The sequence below is a fragment of the Phascolarctos cinereus genome, unplaced genomic scaffold (assembly GCF_003287225.1).
Source record: "Phascolarctos cinereus isolate Bilbo 61053 unplaced genomic scaffold, phaCin_HiC Scaffold_2;HRSCAF=192, whole genome shotgun sequence".
Lineage (NCBI taxonomy): Eukaryota > Metazoa > Chordata > Mammalia > Diprotodontia > Phascolarctidae > Phascolarctos > Phascolarctos cinereus.
This window is the reverse complement of record NW_027555625.1, coordinates 253,676,256-253,689,625: the sequence shown is the minus strand read 5'-3', so window position 1 is coordinate 253,689,625 and position 13,370 is coordinate 253,676,256. Positions and strand designations below refer to the sequence as shown.

At 50.3% G+C, this 13,370-nt stretch overlaps 1 protein-coding gene across 2 annotated transcripts; it reads left to right on the top strand.

Moving 5' to 3' along the window:
* The first annotated feature begins 1,511 nt into the window (after positions 1–1,511).
* ARRDC1 (arrestin domain containing 1) lies at positions 1,512–12,585 on the top strand. 2 transcript variants are annotated; one of them, XM_020981702.2, is made up of 8 exons: positions 1,512–1,789; positions 7,731–7,841; positions 8,784–8,834; positions 9,237–9,391; positions 9,599–9,781; positions 10,119–10,295; positions 10,760–11,207; positions 11,324–12,585. In XM_020981702.2, the coding sequence occupies exons 1-8, from the start codon at positions 1,672–1,674 to the stop codon at positions 11,389–11,391; spliced, it is 1,311 nt and encodes a 436-aa protein (XP_020837361.1). In that variant the 5' UTR covers positions 1,512–1,671; the 3' UTR covers positions 11,392–12,585. The 2 variants fall into 2 exon arrangements, with proteins under 2 accessions (XP_020837361.1, XP_020837362.1); XM_020981703.2 differs by having other exon boundaries at positions 1,644–1,789; positions 11,327–12,585.
* The last annotated feature ends 785 nt before the right edge of the window (positions 12,586–13,370 follow it).

Here is a 13,370-nt window from a genome sequence, read left to right as displayed (position 1 = left end):
CACTCACTTACTGGTTGTGTGACCCTGGGTAAGTCACTTAACCTCTGTCTCACTTTCCTCAATTGTAAAATGGGTATAATAATAACACCTCTACCTCCCAGGATTGTTGTGAGGATCAAATAAGATAATATTTGTAACAAGCCTGGCACTGAAATCTCCTTGAAGGAGATTTCATTTCCTCATTTTGGTCTTCATATCTCCAGCACCCAGCACAGTGCTTTGCATGAAGTAGGGCTTTATTAAATGTTTGTTGAATTTAATGGAATGAAGCTTCATGCTTCTGGACTGCAGCTCAGCCATAGTTAGCTACTGCCTCTGTTGGGCACTAGATTCTTCGGAAATACTGGTTCTGGGACTGTGCCCTGTCCATGGCACGTTCAGGTTGGCTTCTTCATGGACAGACAATGCAGGAAACTTACCATGATTCAGCAGCCTGGTAAGAGTTACCTCAGAGGTGATCGGTCACAGACCAGTCACATGATTCCATCGTCTTGGGAACAGAGGGAACCATGGAGCAAGAAGCCAACGCTGTAGTAGCCCTAACACCCCCCACCCCCCCGCGGACCTAGAGACGACTAGTGCCTGGACAGGGTGTGGTTCTAGCGCTTTCCCAGGTGCGCTGCCCCGCACAGTCCGCAGGTGGCGACCTTGGCCAACTTTAACCAGAGTCTTCCTGCTTACTTGCCCCTTCTCGCTAGATGCCCAGGTGGGCTAGAAGCCGGACCTGAGGTGGCTGGCACCCATCAAAGCACATTCGGGGTCTCCACTTGGCTTCTGGCCCAAGGACTGACAGCGCCTCTCCTGAGCCTAGAAAAACCTGAGGAGGGGGCGAGACGCAAATAATCCCAAGACCGACTGAAGGCAGCGCATAACTGGTTGGGAAGTCAGGCGGCGGGGTTAGGGAGACAATGGAGAGTTGGGGGGTAGGGGAGGGGGAGAGTGGGTAATGACAATACTAAAAGCTAGCATTTACAAGGCACTTTAAAATTCGCAAAGAGCTTTTACAAATGTGATCTCATTTGGACCTCACAATAACCTTGGGAAGTGGGTGCTATTTCCCATTTTAAGTATGGCGAAACTGAGGAAGACAGAGGCTAAGTGATTTGCCCAGGGTCATACAGCTAGTAAAGGACTGTAGCGGGTTTGGAACTCAGGTCTTCTTTAGTCTAGGTCCAGGGCTCTATTCACTGCTGCACCTCGATGTTTACATAGTGAAGGAGACCCCCGCCCTGCAGAGGCTGGGCACTTTTCTTCTCCCTTCAAGAATAAAGTGAATCAGAGAGAAGGGCGGGGTAAAAAAAAATGGGATTATCCCAACCTCAGTTTACCATTCAGAGAAATGGGTACATTACCTCCCGAGGTCGGGAGGTCGAATGGGTGGAGCTTCTTTGACTCCTCCTCCGGCCGGGTTCCTTCCTCCTGATCTCGGCCCCCGCCTCCGTCCCCGCCCCAGTTCTTCTGGCCTAGGAGGGGGCGGGACGGACGAGATGGGGCAACCCCGGCCCTTTAAGGGGCGGGCACTTGGCTGGGTTCGGGCGTTGTTGGCTGCTGGAGCTGAAGCCGGAGTCAGGAGAAGCCCGAGCAGACGGTGCCGGGACGGGCCGGGCCAGGGCCTGAGCGCGGGGCCAGGGTCCCAGGTCCCAGGTGCCAGGTCCCAGATCGAGCAGGACCATGGGGAAGGTCCAGCTCTTTGAGATCCACCTCAGCAACAGCCGCGTCATCTACAGTCCCGGGGAGCCGCTGACCGGGACTGTGAACCTGCGCCTGGGCGCTGCGCTGCCCTACCGAGGTGAGGTGAGGGGCTGGCGCGGGGGCCAGGGGTGGGGGCACAGCTGGGGCCCCTTAACCTGGAGCCTCTGGCCAGCACGGAAGTGTATCCCCAGGGCCTCTCCCTGCCCGTCGTGTGTGTGTGTGTGTGTGTGTGTGTGTGTGTCCCATCGCGTATATATGTGTATGTATATATATATATATATATACATATTTATAATGTGTGTTCATGTTGTACTGCCTTTCCTTGCCCATCGTGTGTGTCTGTGTGTGCGGTGTAGGAACCTCAGCGAGGAAACTCTGTGTTTCTCCCTTCTCTTTGGATGCTTGGGTGATAGGACTTCCCCCTCCCCCTAGGACCAGCCTTCCTGAGTCACCTGTGAAGCCTCTCAGTCGACACAGATCCCCTTTTTCCTTTGAACCTTTCCTGAGCCATAGCCCAGGCCAGAGGTTGGGATGTAGTTCTCACTTTCTCATTTGCCTATCCCCTGAGGATGTCTATCAAAAGCCAGGGTCACTTGTTTGGGGTCCAGGTACCTACTGAAGGTACTGCCTGAGCTTTTCCTGGCTTCCCGTTCTCAGGAATCACCCTTCCTGAGCAAGAGCCCTCAAGGCAAGGGCTGGGCTGGGCTTGGGTTTACCATACCCAATGAGGGCCCAGGCCCTGGTGCCAGGTCATTTCCCTCTCTCCCCAGACCATTGGGCGCCTACAAGTTCTGGCCTTGCCTGGCTCTCCTTCCCCCAATCAACTGGCCAGCTGTATAGTCTCCATGGTTACCACAGCCCTGCTCGGAGGGTGGGGCCATCCCTGGGGAAGCTGCTGGGCCTTTGGGTTTTCTGAAGCAGGGTTCCAGACTTCCTTGTGAGGGAGTCCTGGTTCTGGGTGGCTAGACTGGCCCTGAGCAGGAACTGATAAGTTAATAACTTACCTGCTGAGGTATGTATGGTGGAGAGATAAAGTAAAACAAAGTTTTCTCAGCCCCAAAGAGTGTAAGGAGCAAAGTTTGTTTACCCCTGGGAAGGAGGGACACTGCCCTGGGCATCAGGCCAGACCACCGTTGTGAACCAACAGTAGGTGATCTGTACTGTGGTGCAGATGGGGAAAGGAAGGGATTGAGCATTCATAGAACTTACTATGTGCTGTGCACTGAACTAAGTAATTTTTACAAATATTATCTCATTTAATTTTCACTACAACCCTGAGAAGTAGGTGCTGTTATCTTCATTTTACAGTTGAGGAAACTTGAGGCAAACACAAGTTAAGGCTCACACAACTAATGTGTCAGAGATTGGATTTGAACTCAAGTCTTCCTAACTCCAGGTCTGGTGCTCTGTCCACTGTGTCAACAGCTCCCTTGGGTATAAGGCAGTATAAAACTGAGGTTAGGCCTGGCACAACAAGTTACTGAGGGAGGGGGTTCAGGACTCTGGTGCCGTGTAGGGACAATAGGAGTGGTAGAGGGGAGCAGAAGGGCTCAGCCTCATGGACTTTAGGCCCTGCTGGGTAGAGTAGAACTGGAAGGGACCTTAGATTTTACAGAGAATTCAAGTGATTTTCTTAAGAGGGGCAGATTTTCCTGAAGCTGTGTAAGTGGAAAGTAGCCAGATACCAGTTCTGTGACTCCAGATTCAGGGCTCTTCCCCCTGTACCCCCAAGACCAAGGGGCCAAGAATAGAGCCCTAGGTGATAGACACAAGAAAATAAGACAGAATGAAACCAAGAAGCAGTTGGAGAAAGATCTGCTGAGTCCAGAAGTCTATTGTATCTTAATACCTGTCTCCCCTATTTGGTTCTCCTTTTTACAAATAAGAATCTTACTCATAAGAAGCTACTTAGAAAGCAAAGATGTCAAGGATCTTCTTGCTCCCTCTACCTCAATCCTGCCTTTTTTTGTGGTGAGGCAGTCAGGATTAAGTGACTTGCCTAGGGTCACACATCTAAGAAGTATCATGTGTCTGAGGCCGAATTTAAACTTAGAGCACCGGCCCTGGAGTCAGGAGGACCTATCAGCTGCATCACCTACCTGCCCCAATTCTGCCCTTGGGCATCCCAGAGTCTCCCTGGGGGCAGGGTCCTGGAATATGACCCCCTCCTCCCATAAGGGAGAAAGAATTAGCATCATGGCCACCTGGGTGAGGTAGGGGAAAGGAGGTATCCCAGGTACTCCCAGTTTGTCTGGGCTTTAGTCCTTTTGCTTCATCCTTTGTAGGCCAGAAGAACCAAGGAGAAGATAAGGAGGGGGAATGAGTTCTATCCCCAGGAAATGTGGCTCTATCAGGCTGGGGTATCGCTAGATTTTCTGTTGAGTCAGGCAGGAAAGAGAGGTTGGTTTAAGATGGGGCCTCGGTGAAAAGGAGCTTCTGGGGGCAGAGCTCAGTCTCTGTGGGGGTTGGAACTGGGACCTGGGGGGGGGTTCTCACTTGCCTGGTCCCTCAACCCCTCCCCCATTCCTATGATCCTGGTTGGAGCTTGGCTCCCTGACTCTGCCTGGAACCTAGGCACACACTGGGACCATAGTGGCTAGGATCAGAAACCTGCCCTGGTAACAGCAAAGAAAGCTCCCTTTGTGGGGCCAGGAAACCAAAGCCTGACTAGCTCCTTGGCCTGGTCAGCATCATGTGTGAGTAGAGGCTTGTTCTGAAATACTGAATTAGATCTCCCCCTAGAAGACTGATTGGACCATGGGTCTGAGGAAGTAGGCAAGGAGAGTGTGGTGGGTGGGTGAGGAGGGAGAACTAGTTTAGGGGAATCAGATTAAGCCCTGACAGACTTGACCCTCACCTCTTGTTTGCCCTGGCAGGGGAGAAAGAGGCTTAGACTCTGGGGGTCAGGGCCAGGGTCACAAATGACAGGCCACTGGGGGTGGAGCTGAGTGCTCTCCACTGGCCTCCGGCTGGATGTTCTTGGGCCCTGTCCCTCCACCTCCCCCAGTGTGCAAGAGAACTGAAAAGGCTTCTAAAATATTCATGGGCCACAGAACTGGAGCCTGAGGGTACAGAGCTGACTAGGTATTTCTAGGTTTCGTAAGGCCTGGGGGGAGGTAGATGAGAGCCAGGCACAAAGCCTGCCTCCGATTCGGACATCTCAAATCTTGGACTGCTTAGGACAGGAAGTGACAGAAGTCCTTGTACCGTATATACAGCCAGGCTGCAGCCTTTGGGGTAAGAAGAAGCCCTTGGATGGGAAACAGGAGAAAGAACTAGAGACTGACTCTGAAGGCAGTGGAGGGTGCTTTTATGTAAATGTTGGGGAAGGGGGCAATCTGCCGGGACACCTGGTAAACAAAGGGACTCAAAGCTAGCTCCTTTAAATAGCACACTTCCTGGTATTCGTATGCCTGGGCGCACAGGGTATAAATTTCTGCTACCTGTCAGAACACCCCTTCCTCTGAGGCCTTCCTCCTGGGAACCCTGGGGTGGGGCAGGGAATTAGGTAGGAGCTACCTTAGTGCTGAAGACCAACATAGTAGCTTTGGGGTGGGGACGGACTCAGTCCAGACTCTTCCCAACAGTTTTTTGAGGGGTGGATAGGATGGGGGAAGAGGGAGAGCACATCTATCTTGTGTCTTATTCTTACTGTGCTGACTCCTCCCCAATACCCCCTACTGCCCCTCCCTGGTCCTGTATCTGCTCAGACAGGTCCTACCACATTCTTGCAGTGAGAGGGCTCAGGCTCCCCTCTTTGAGGTAGTATGCTTGCAGACTCCCCTATGTGCTGGTTCTCAGGATGTGTGAGGGAGGCCCTGGGGCTGACTTTGGGTGATAAGGCATGAAGGCTTTTCCCTGTTTCTGAAGTTCAGCTTTGCTCAGCTTTGCCTTGGGTTCTGGCCAGCTCTCTTCTAGCCTTGGGCTTCCTAGGGGCTAGAGTAGGGTCAAGGCAGGTGGGTTATAGCCAAGAAAAGGTCCAGTTTCTGAAGTCTTTCAGAAGCCTTGCTGGAGGCAGTAAGAAAGGGGTCTCTATTGCTTGGTGACAAGTGTGTAAGTCGGGGTATAAAATCTATTTTACAAGGTTTTTGAGTCACTTCCTTTGTCTTGGTCCCAGTTCCCTCACTTGTAAATAAGGGGGTTAGATGAAAAGAACAAGGATTCTCCTTGTTCTGTCATTCTCTGACTAGGGGCTCTGAAGGTTGGTCTGTCTCCTGAGCTCAGAATCTGGTTTCTTCTGAGGCCAAATGAAGACAGATTAGGTGCCCAATCTCTGTTCTTACCAAATACTTCCATGTTATCTGATTTGAGGAGAAGGTTCCAACACTGAGTTTTGGCTTCTTTTGGGGCCCAGGAAGAGGCCCTTGAGAAACTCAGGGAAGGGGCTTGACTCTAAGTGGGAGGGTAACAAAATTGGCTACCTTGGCTGGGGATCAGGGGGCAATTGTACTTGAATTTTCTCAGGAATCTAAGACAGAAAGGGCCAATGAGGACCTGAGATGGAGGGGGTTGAAAATAGGGAGATATCTGGGGAAGCAGACATCTTTGGGGCTGGACAGGGAAGAAAGATGTAGTTATAGGTCTTCATCTTGATCCTACTGTACCCTCAACCTATGTGTAGCTGACTGGTCTTGCTCTCATTTTGGCCCCTAAGAACTCTGACAGAGGAAGGTCACAAGTATGGCAGAGCTAAGTCCCACTGACATGTCTCAGAACCTGGGCTCTAACCCTTTCTCCTCCCAGCCAAGATGTGTCTCTTCACCCTCACTAACAAACCTTTGTGAGATACATTCTGAGCCCTTGAAATTTCTTTAGCCCTCACTTTTCTAAGGCAAGGATTCTTAACATAGCTTCCATTGAATAGATCTCAGGGGGGTCCATAAATTTGGATGGGGGAAAAAAGTTACATGTTACCTTGTATTAAACCCTGACTGAAATTTAGGTTTTCTTCCAATTATGAATATAGGCAACATTCTGAGAAGGGGTCCCCATAGGCTACACTAGACTGCTAAAGGAGACCATGACTAAAGTTGAGAATCCCAGCTCTAAGGGCTATCCTAATGAAAGTCAGGCATCATCAGGAGGTACTCTGAGGGGGATTTTCTGGCTTAATGCTCACCCTAGGCATGGGATGCAATGGGACAGGACAAGGGGCCACCTGTATATGGAAGCCTCAGACTTTCAAGGCTAAGGGCAAGCTGACTCTAACCTGCCTTTTTCCTCCTGGATACATGGAGGGCTGGAGGTGACCAGGGCCTTGCCCTCTAGGGGACTTCTTGTAGTGGAGCATGGCCAGGAAAGAGATGAAACAGGTAAACTTAGAATGAAGGGGCAGCCCTGGTGGTGAGATTCTTTATCCTGCCCCAGGATTCCAGACAGTCTCTGGAACACTAAATCTTAGCTTTTCAGGAAGAGGCTAGAACTTGTATGGACTGATGCTGAGTGAAGTGAGCAGAACCAAGGGAATGTGGTACACAGTAATAGCCACGTTGTATGATGACTAACTTTGTTAGACTTAGCACTTCTCAGCAATGCAAGGATCTAAGTCATCTCCAAAGGGTTCGTGATGGAAAATGCCATCCACATTCAGAGAAAGAACTATGGAGTTTGAATGCAGATTGCTCTTTTCTTCTGTTTTTGTTTCTTGTGGTTCTTCCTGTTTCTAATTCTTCTTTATAACATGACTAATATGAAAATATGTTTAATAGGAATGTATATGTACAGCCTATATCAGATTGTATATTCTGTTGGGGAGGGAGGCAGGGAGGGAGAGGGAGAATTTAAAACTCAAAAGCTTATGGAGGTGATTGTTAAACTAAAAATTAATTTAAAAACTTACTTTCTCTATATACATAAATACATACATACATATACATATACATATATATATACATATACATATATATATACACACACATATATATATATATATATACACATATATATATATATATGGGAAAAGGCTAGAGATGTTGCAGGGATTTCTGGTAGGTATAATGGTTTCCTTGATCAGCTTATGAGTATGGGTGGTATTTTAGCCATCAGGGTGACCTGCACAGGGTCCTGTGGAGTGTCCAGCAAGGCCAATGATACTTCATGGACAGTAGAAGAAGCATACTTCAACAGCACGTTGTCCCTGGCTGACAAAGGTAAGCTGGGACCGATCTAAAGAATTAACCCAGGAGTCCTTGGATGGGGTGGAAGGATGGTCAATGTCATGGTTATGTCAGCTTGAAGTAAGAAAAAACTTCATTGATTAGAGCGGTTTTAGAGTTCCTCATGATTGGTCTTCAAGTGGAGCTTGGATAACCTCTTCTCAGGGATATTACAGAGGGAATTCCTGCTAAGGTACTGGTTGGATTTGATGTACTTTGAAATTTATGATTCTGGAATTTGCTCTGAATCACATGGCAACTTAGGTTTGCATCCCAGGTTTCCTGGCTTCCAGCTGAGGGCTTTGTTCCCTTCATGCAGTATCTGGGGGAGAACCAGATCCATTCTTTTGCTGGGAATGAGGCTTTCTAGGACGCCATGCATTGCCCTTTGATGCTGACACACATGCCTGTTCTCCATTGAGAGCCCTTTTCCTTACCCATCAAGGGTAGAGCTTCCCAAGGAACGTCTTTGTGCAGTTGTTCCCGTGTGAGTGTGAAATGGCATGGTATAGCCATGAGAGCCAGCATTGGAGTCCATCAGGCACTGGATTCAAGCCCTGCCTCTGAGACAGATTAGCTGTATGACCAAGGACAAATTCCTTAACTTCTCATCTTCCCAGGAATCATTCTAAGGCTGTTATAGATGAATTACTATTCTGCATCAGTAGAGGGGAGGAGTTTCTATGCCAGATCTCCCCAGAGGTCCACACCAGATCCTAAGAATGGGGGATTCTCAGACCAGGTTCTACACAATCTTAGCTATAGGTTCCTCTCCTCAAATGTGGCAGAAGAAAAACAGGGAACAGTAGTTTTTCTGCTGACCAGTGTTTGGTGTTCAGCTCCAACTGATCCCAGAGAGGGGACTTGGCAATCAGCCTTAGCATCTGGGCCCCCATGACTAGTCTTCCCTTCTCACCAACTGCTTTGATTCTGCAGGAACCTTGTCTCCTGGAGAACATGTCTTCCCCTTCCAGTTCCTGTTACCAAGTAAGAGCCAGGCCTGACCTCATCCCTGTCTCTTCTGGGGGTGGCTTTGTTCACCTGACCATTCTTCTGTGTCTGGTCAGAGAACCCCCTGGACACATCCAGAGTACATGCATGTATACTTACACAGATACATGTGAGAAGGTCTTTGGCAGGGGAACCTATAGGGATTATTTGGAGGGGAGGGATTGGGTAGGAGAGGAGTATTTCAGTCTGGCCATGTGACCCATGTCCTCTCCTTGTCCTCTATAGTCCCCGATCTTGTTGTGCCCACCCCTTCTGGGTTTAATGGTTTGGTTCCTTGAAGCTTGTTTTCATGCTCTGCCCAGCTCTAGCCTGCCCCATCCCACAAGATACTGTGGTCTACCCTGTGCTTATTCCCTTTTCCTCCATTCTCTGCCCCAGCCACAGCACCCACATCCTTCGAGGGGCCCTTTGGGAAGATTGTGCACCAGTTGCGGGCTGTGATTGACACCCCTCGCTTCTCCAAGGACCACAAATGCAGCCGTATCTTCTACATCCTAAGTCCCTTGAATCTCAACAGCCTCCCAGACATCGAGGTGTGGCCATGGGAGGTGGGAGGCAGAAGGGCTTGGGATTCTGGGGCTATAATGGGTTAGTGACCATGACTGGGACTGAGGTGTGGTCAGGGAGGTGAGGCCAGTCATTGGGGATTGGCTTGGACTAAGGGATCTGAGAGCCTGTGGTCAGACTATTCCCAGAGCTCTTGTCCTTGGCATAACCTCAGCCTTGCTTTCACGCAACAGCAACCCAATGAGGCTACGACTACCAAGAAGTTCTCTTACAAGTTGGTGAAGAGTGGGAGTGTTATCCTCACTGCAAGCACTGACCTCAGGGGCTACGTTGTGGGTCAGGTGATCCAGCTCCATGCAGATATTGAGAACCAGTCTGGCAAGGACACAGGACCCGTGGTGGCCAGCCTTCTCCAGGTCAGCAGCTGGCATGCATGCCCAGTTTCTCCTCCCCTACCAGTATCTTGATCCCAGGGGTGTGCATCTTTCCATGCCCATGTCCTTATCCGTCCAGCTGTATAAACCCAGGCCCCCGAGGTCTTGGACAAGAGCAGCCCAGGCAGTGGGGTGCGTGGGGCTACTCCTTGGTGATAGCTCTGCTGCCAGGGCCTTCAGTGAAGGGGAGACATTCATGCCCATGTCAAACAAGAGGAAACTGAGACTAAGGGGTATAGGAGACATGATTGAGTCCTTCGCCTTTGCCCAACCATGGAGTTCTTGTGATCCTTCATTGCTATTCTCCCTTGTCTCCCAGAAAGTATCCTACAAGGCCAAGCGCTGGATCTATGATCTTCGGACAATCGCAGAGGTTGAAGGCTCAGGGGTGAAGGCCTGGAAGACCGCTCAGTGGCGGGAGCAGATCTTGGTGCCAGCCCTACCACAGTCGGTGCTGCCCGGCTGTAATCTCATCCACATAGACTACTTCATCCAGGTGTGGAGCCCTGATCCCCAGGAAATCTCTCTTTCTCGAGTCCCTGTGTCTTCTGGGGTCAAGTTTTCCTTTCTCTTCCCACTTCCCCCCAAATAGCCCTGGTCCCTTCGTCTTTTCAGGGTCCTGTCTTTCTTAGCTGAGGACCCACAGGCATTTGTCCCTAGATGGCACTCTGATCCTGGGAGAGGAGTGTATGTGGTATCCGTGATGGGATATTTTAATTTCTGGGTCCCTCCCTGACCTGTGGGGGCTAGGGCTGGGGCTATGGGAGTACCTGAGCAGTGGTGGCCTAGGAGAGCAAGGTTTTATAGCACAGGCTTTAATTTCTCAGTGATGTACAGTTTGAGGCTAAGGAATGGGTGGGTAGCTCTGTCAGAAGGCTTGGGAGCCTTGGAGCTCAGAGGACCTGGGTTATCCAGGTATATGACAATCTTACCCTCATGTCCCCTATCCTGTACCCCCAGGTCTCACTGAAGGCACCTGAAGCAACAGTGAATCTGCCCCTTTTCATTGGCAACATTGCAGTGAATTGCCCTCCATTGAGTCCTGCACTGTCCCTGTCTGGGCTCCCACCCCCCTTGGTGCCTACTGCGCCACCTGAGGACATGGACATGGCAGCCTGTGGGCCTTCTCCTATGGTCAGCGTCTCCCTCCCTACCAAGAGCCACTCACAGCAGCAGCAGCAACAGTCAACACAGCCTTTCAGCTACACACCTGGCCTGAGCTTTCGTGAGACCCGGCCTGAGGCTGAGCCTGGCCCTGGGGATGGTTCACCTGTCCCCAGCCGGCCTCCCCTTTGCTTGTCCACTGGTGCCACCATTCCCTACTTTGCTGAAGGCCCTGTGGTGCCTATGCCTACAGCCAGTGACCTGATCTTGCCACCAGAGTATAGCACATGGGGCTACCCTTATGGTGAGTGGACCAAGGCTGGGTGCGGCCAGGGACCTTATTTGGGGCCCTTGGGCTGAGTAGTGGGGGAGGACAGAGTCTTGTGCATGATCCTTACCACCTTCCATCTCTTTCTGGAGCAGAGGCACCCCCCTCCTATGAACAGAGTTGCAGCAGTGCCAGCTCAGGCTTGAGCAATGGGAACTGACTTGTGGACCCCTCAGCCCATCCAGTGACTTCCTGCGGCCTTTGCCTCCAGCCACGTTTTCAGTGCTGTGAAGAGGAGCTGCTGTCTGAACATTGGCATTGAGGGGAAGGAGGAGGCCCGTACCCTGGGGCCATCTGACCTCTGACTTTATATCTCCTTGGAGAATGCCCCCATGCCTTAAACCCTAGCCTCTCTGCCTGTCAGGTTGGGCTATGTATTCTGTGGCCCTGGGGGAGAGGTCTTGGGGCTCCAGTCGTACTGTATATCCCATGGAATGGCTGACATCCAACCTGGCTCTAGTGCAGGGAGGACTGATTGTTTTGTCCAAGGGCAGGGTCTTCCCTTATTCTAGGACCCAATCACTCTGGGGAAACTTTCACTGGCTCTCCCTTTTGTGCCTTTTCTCCTGGGCTCATGCTGGGTGAGTTGTTTCTCATTGTGTAGCCCTGGCTTCCTTGGATAGCATGAAGAGCTCTCCTGCCATTCTGTGGCCAGGGTCCATTCCCTGTACAGCCAGAGCTGGGGCAGGAGACCCCGCTGGCTGGTTCTAACTTCCTGTCCCCAGGTGGGACTATGGGTAGAGTGGAGATAGCTGGGCTGTGTCTCTACTGCTCTCCCTGACTTCTACTGGATTGTAACCTGTAACCTCCCTCCCCTCAACCAATACATCCTGGTGCTCATCACTTTCTCTTTTCTGGACTTAGGTTTCCCTTGGGCAGCCTGTCCTAGGGCATGTTGTGGCATAGATGGTTCTGCATCCATCTTGATCTGTTTGCTAGTGTCTGGTCTTCTTGGAAGGCTGGGAGAGTGAGCAGCACCTTGGTGACCTGTTCTGTTCCCTGCCTTCCCCCACCCCCTCCCAAGCTAGCCAGGAACCCTTAGCCTTTCTTCTGTCAGCATCAAGATTGGTGAGTCTTGCCTGTAGTCTGGCCAGTGACTCTTCTTAAAGCATGTGTGCTATATTAAGAGGTTGCTTGGATTGGATCACAGGGCAGACCTGGTCTCAAGCTGAGGAAGGCTTTAGGAGCCATAGGGAGTCCTGTCACTTCCTGTCTTTCTATGGCTCTTTTATCTAGGACCCCCCTTCCTGTTTCTTCAGGTATTTATTGATAAATATGTCAGCCCTCTCCCCCTACTTGGTCCTAGCCTTGGAGGCATGAAAATTTACATGTAAATAAAGTTTTTGTTTTGTAATGTTCAGTATTCATGTATAACTTCTGTGCAGCCATAGGTTTGTTTATAATCCCTCTCCTCACAATCTGTGCTCCCCACCATCACCCCAAATCTTGTTTCTTTCCCTTATTACCCTCTCTCTGGGATTTGGGGTGGACACTTGCCCTACTGTCTTCTCATAGCTTGAAGCTAGGAATTTGAAAATGTACAAGAGTCAGAGGCTCTGTTGCTGGACTCCACAGCTTTGTGGCCCTCAGTGGGTTAAATCAAGCTATTTATTAATCACCTAGTATATGCCAGAGGCATCTAGGTGGTACTGGATGAAGCGTCAGGCTTGGAGTCAGAAGACTCATCTTCCTAAGTTCAAATCTGGCCTCAGATACTTACTAGCTGTGTGGCCCTGGGCAAGTCACTTAAACCTATTTGCCTCAGTTTCCTCATCTGTAAAATGAGCTAGAGGGAGATGGCAAACCATGCCGGTATCTTTGCCAAGAAAACCCCAAATGGGGTCATGAAGAGTTGGACTCAACTGAAAAATGACTGAAGAAAAGTATGACAAGAAAGGCAAAAACAGTGCCTGCCCTCAAGAACCTCCTAATCTAATGGGGGGAGATGACATGCAAATAACTGTACACATCTCATAGGGAATATGTAAAAATCTTAGGGAAGGTGCTAACATTAATGACTGAAAAGCTTATTGCAGATGAAGAAGCAGAGGTGAGGAGAGAGGGCAGTCGAGGCATGAGAGACAGACAAGTAAAAATGTACAGTTAGGGGGTGAAATGGGAAGAGGCCAGAGTTACTGG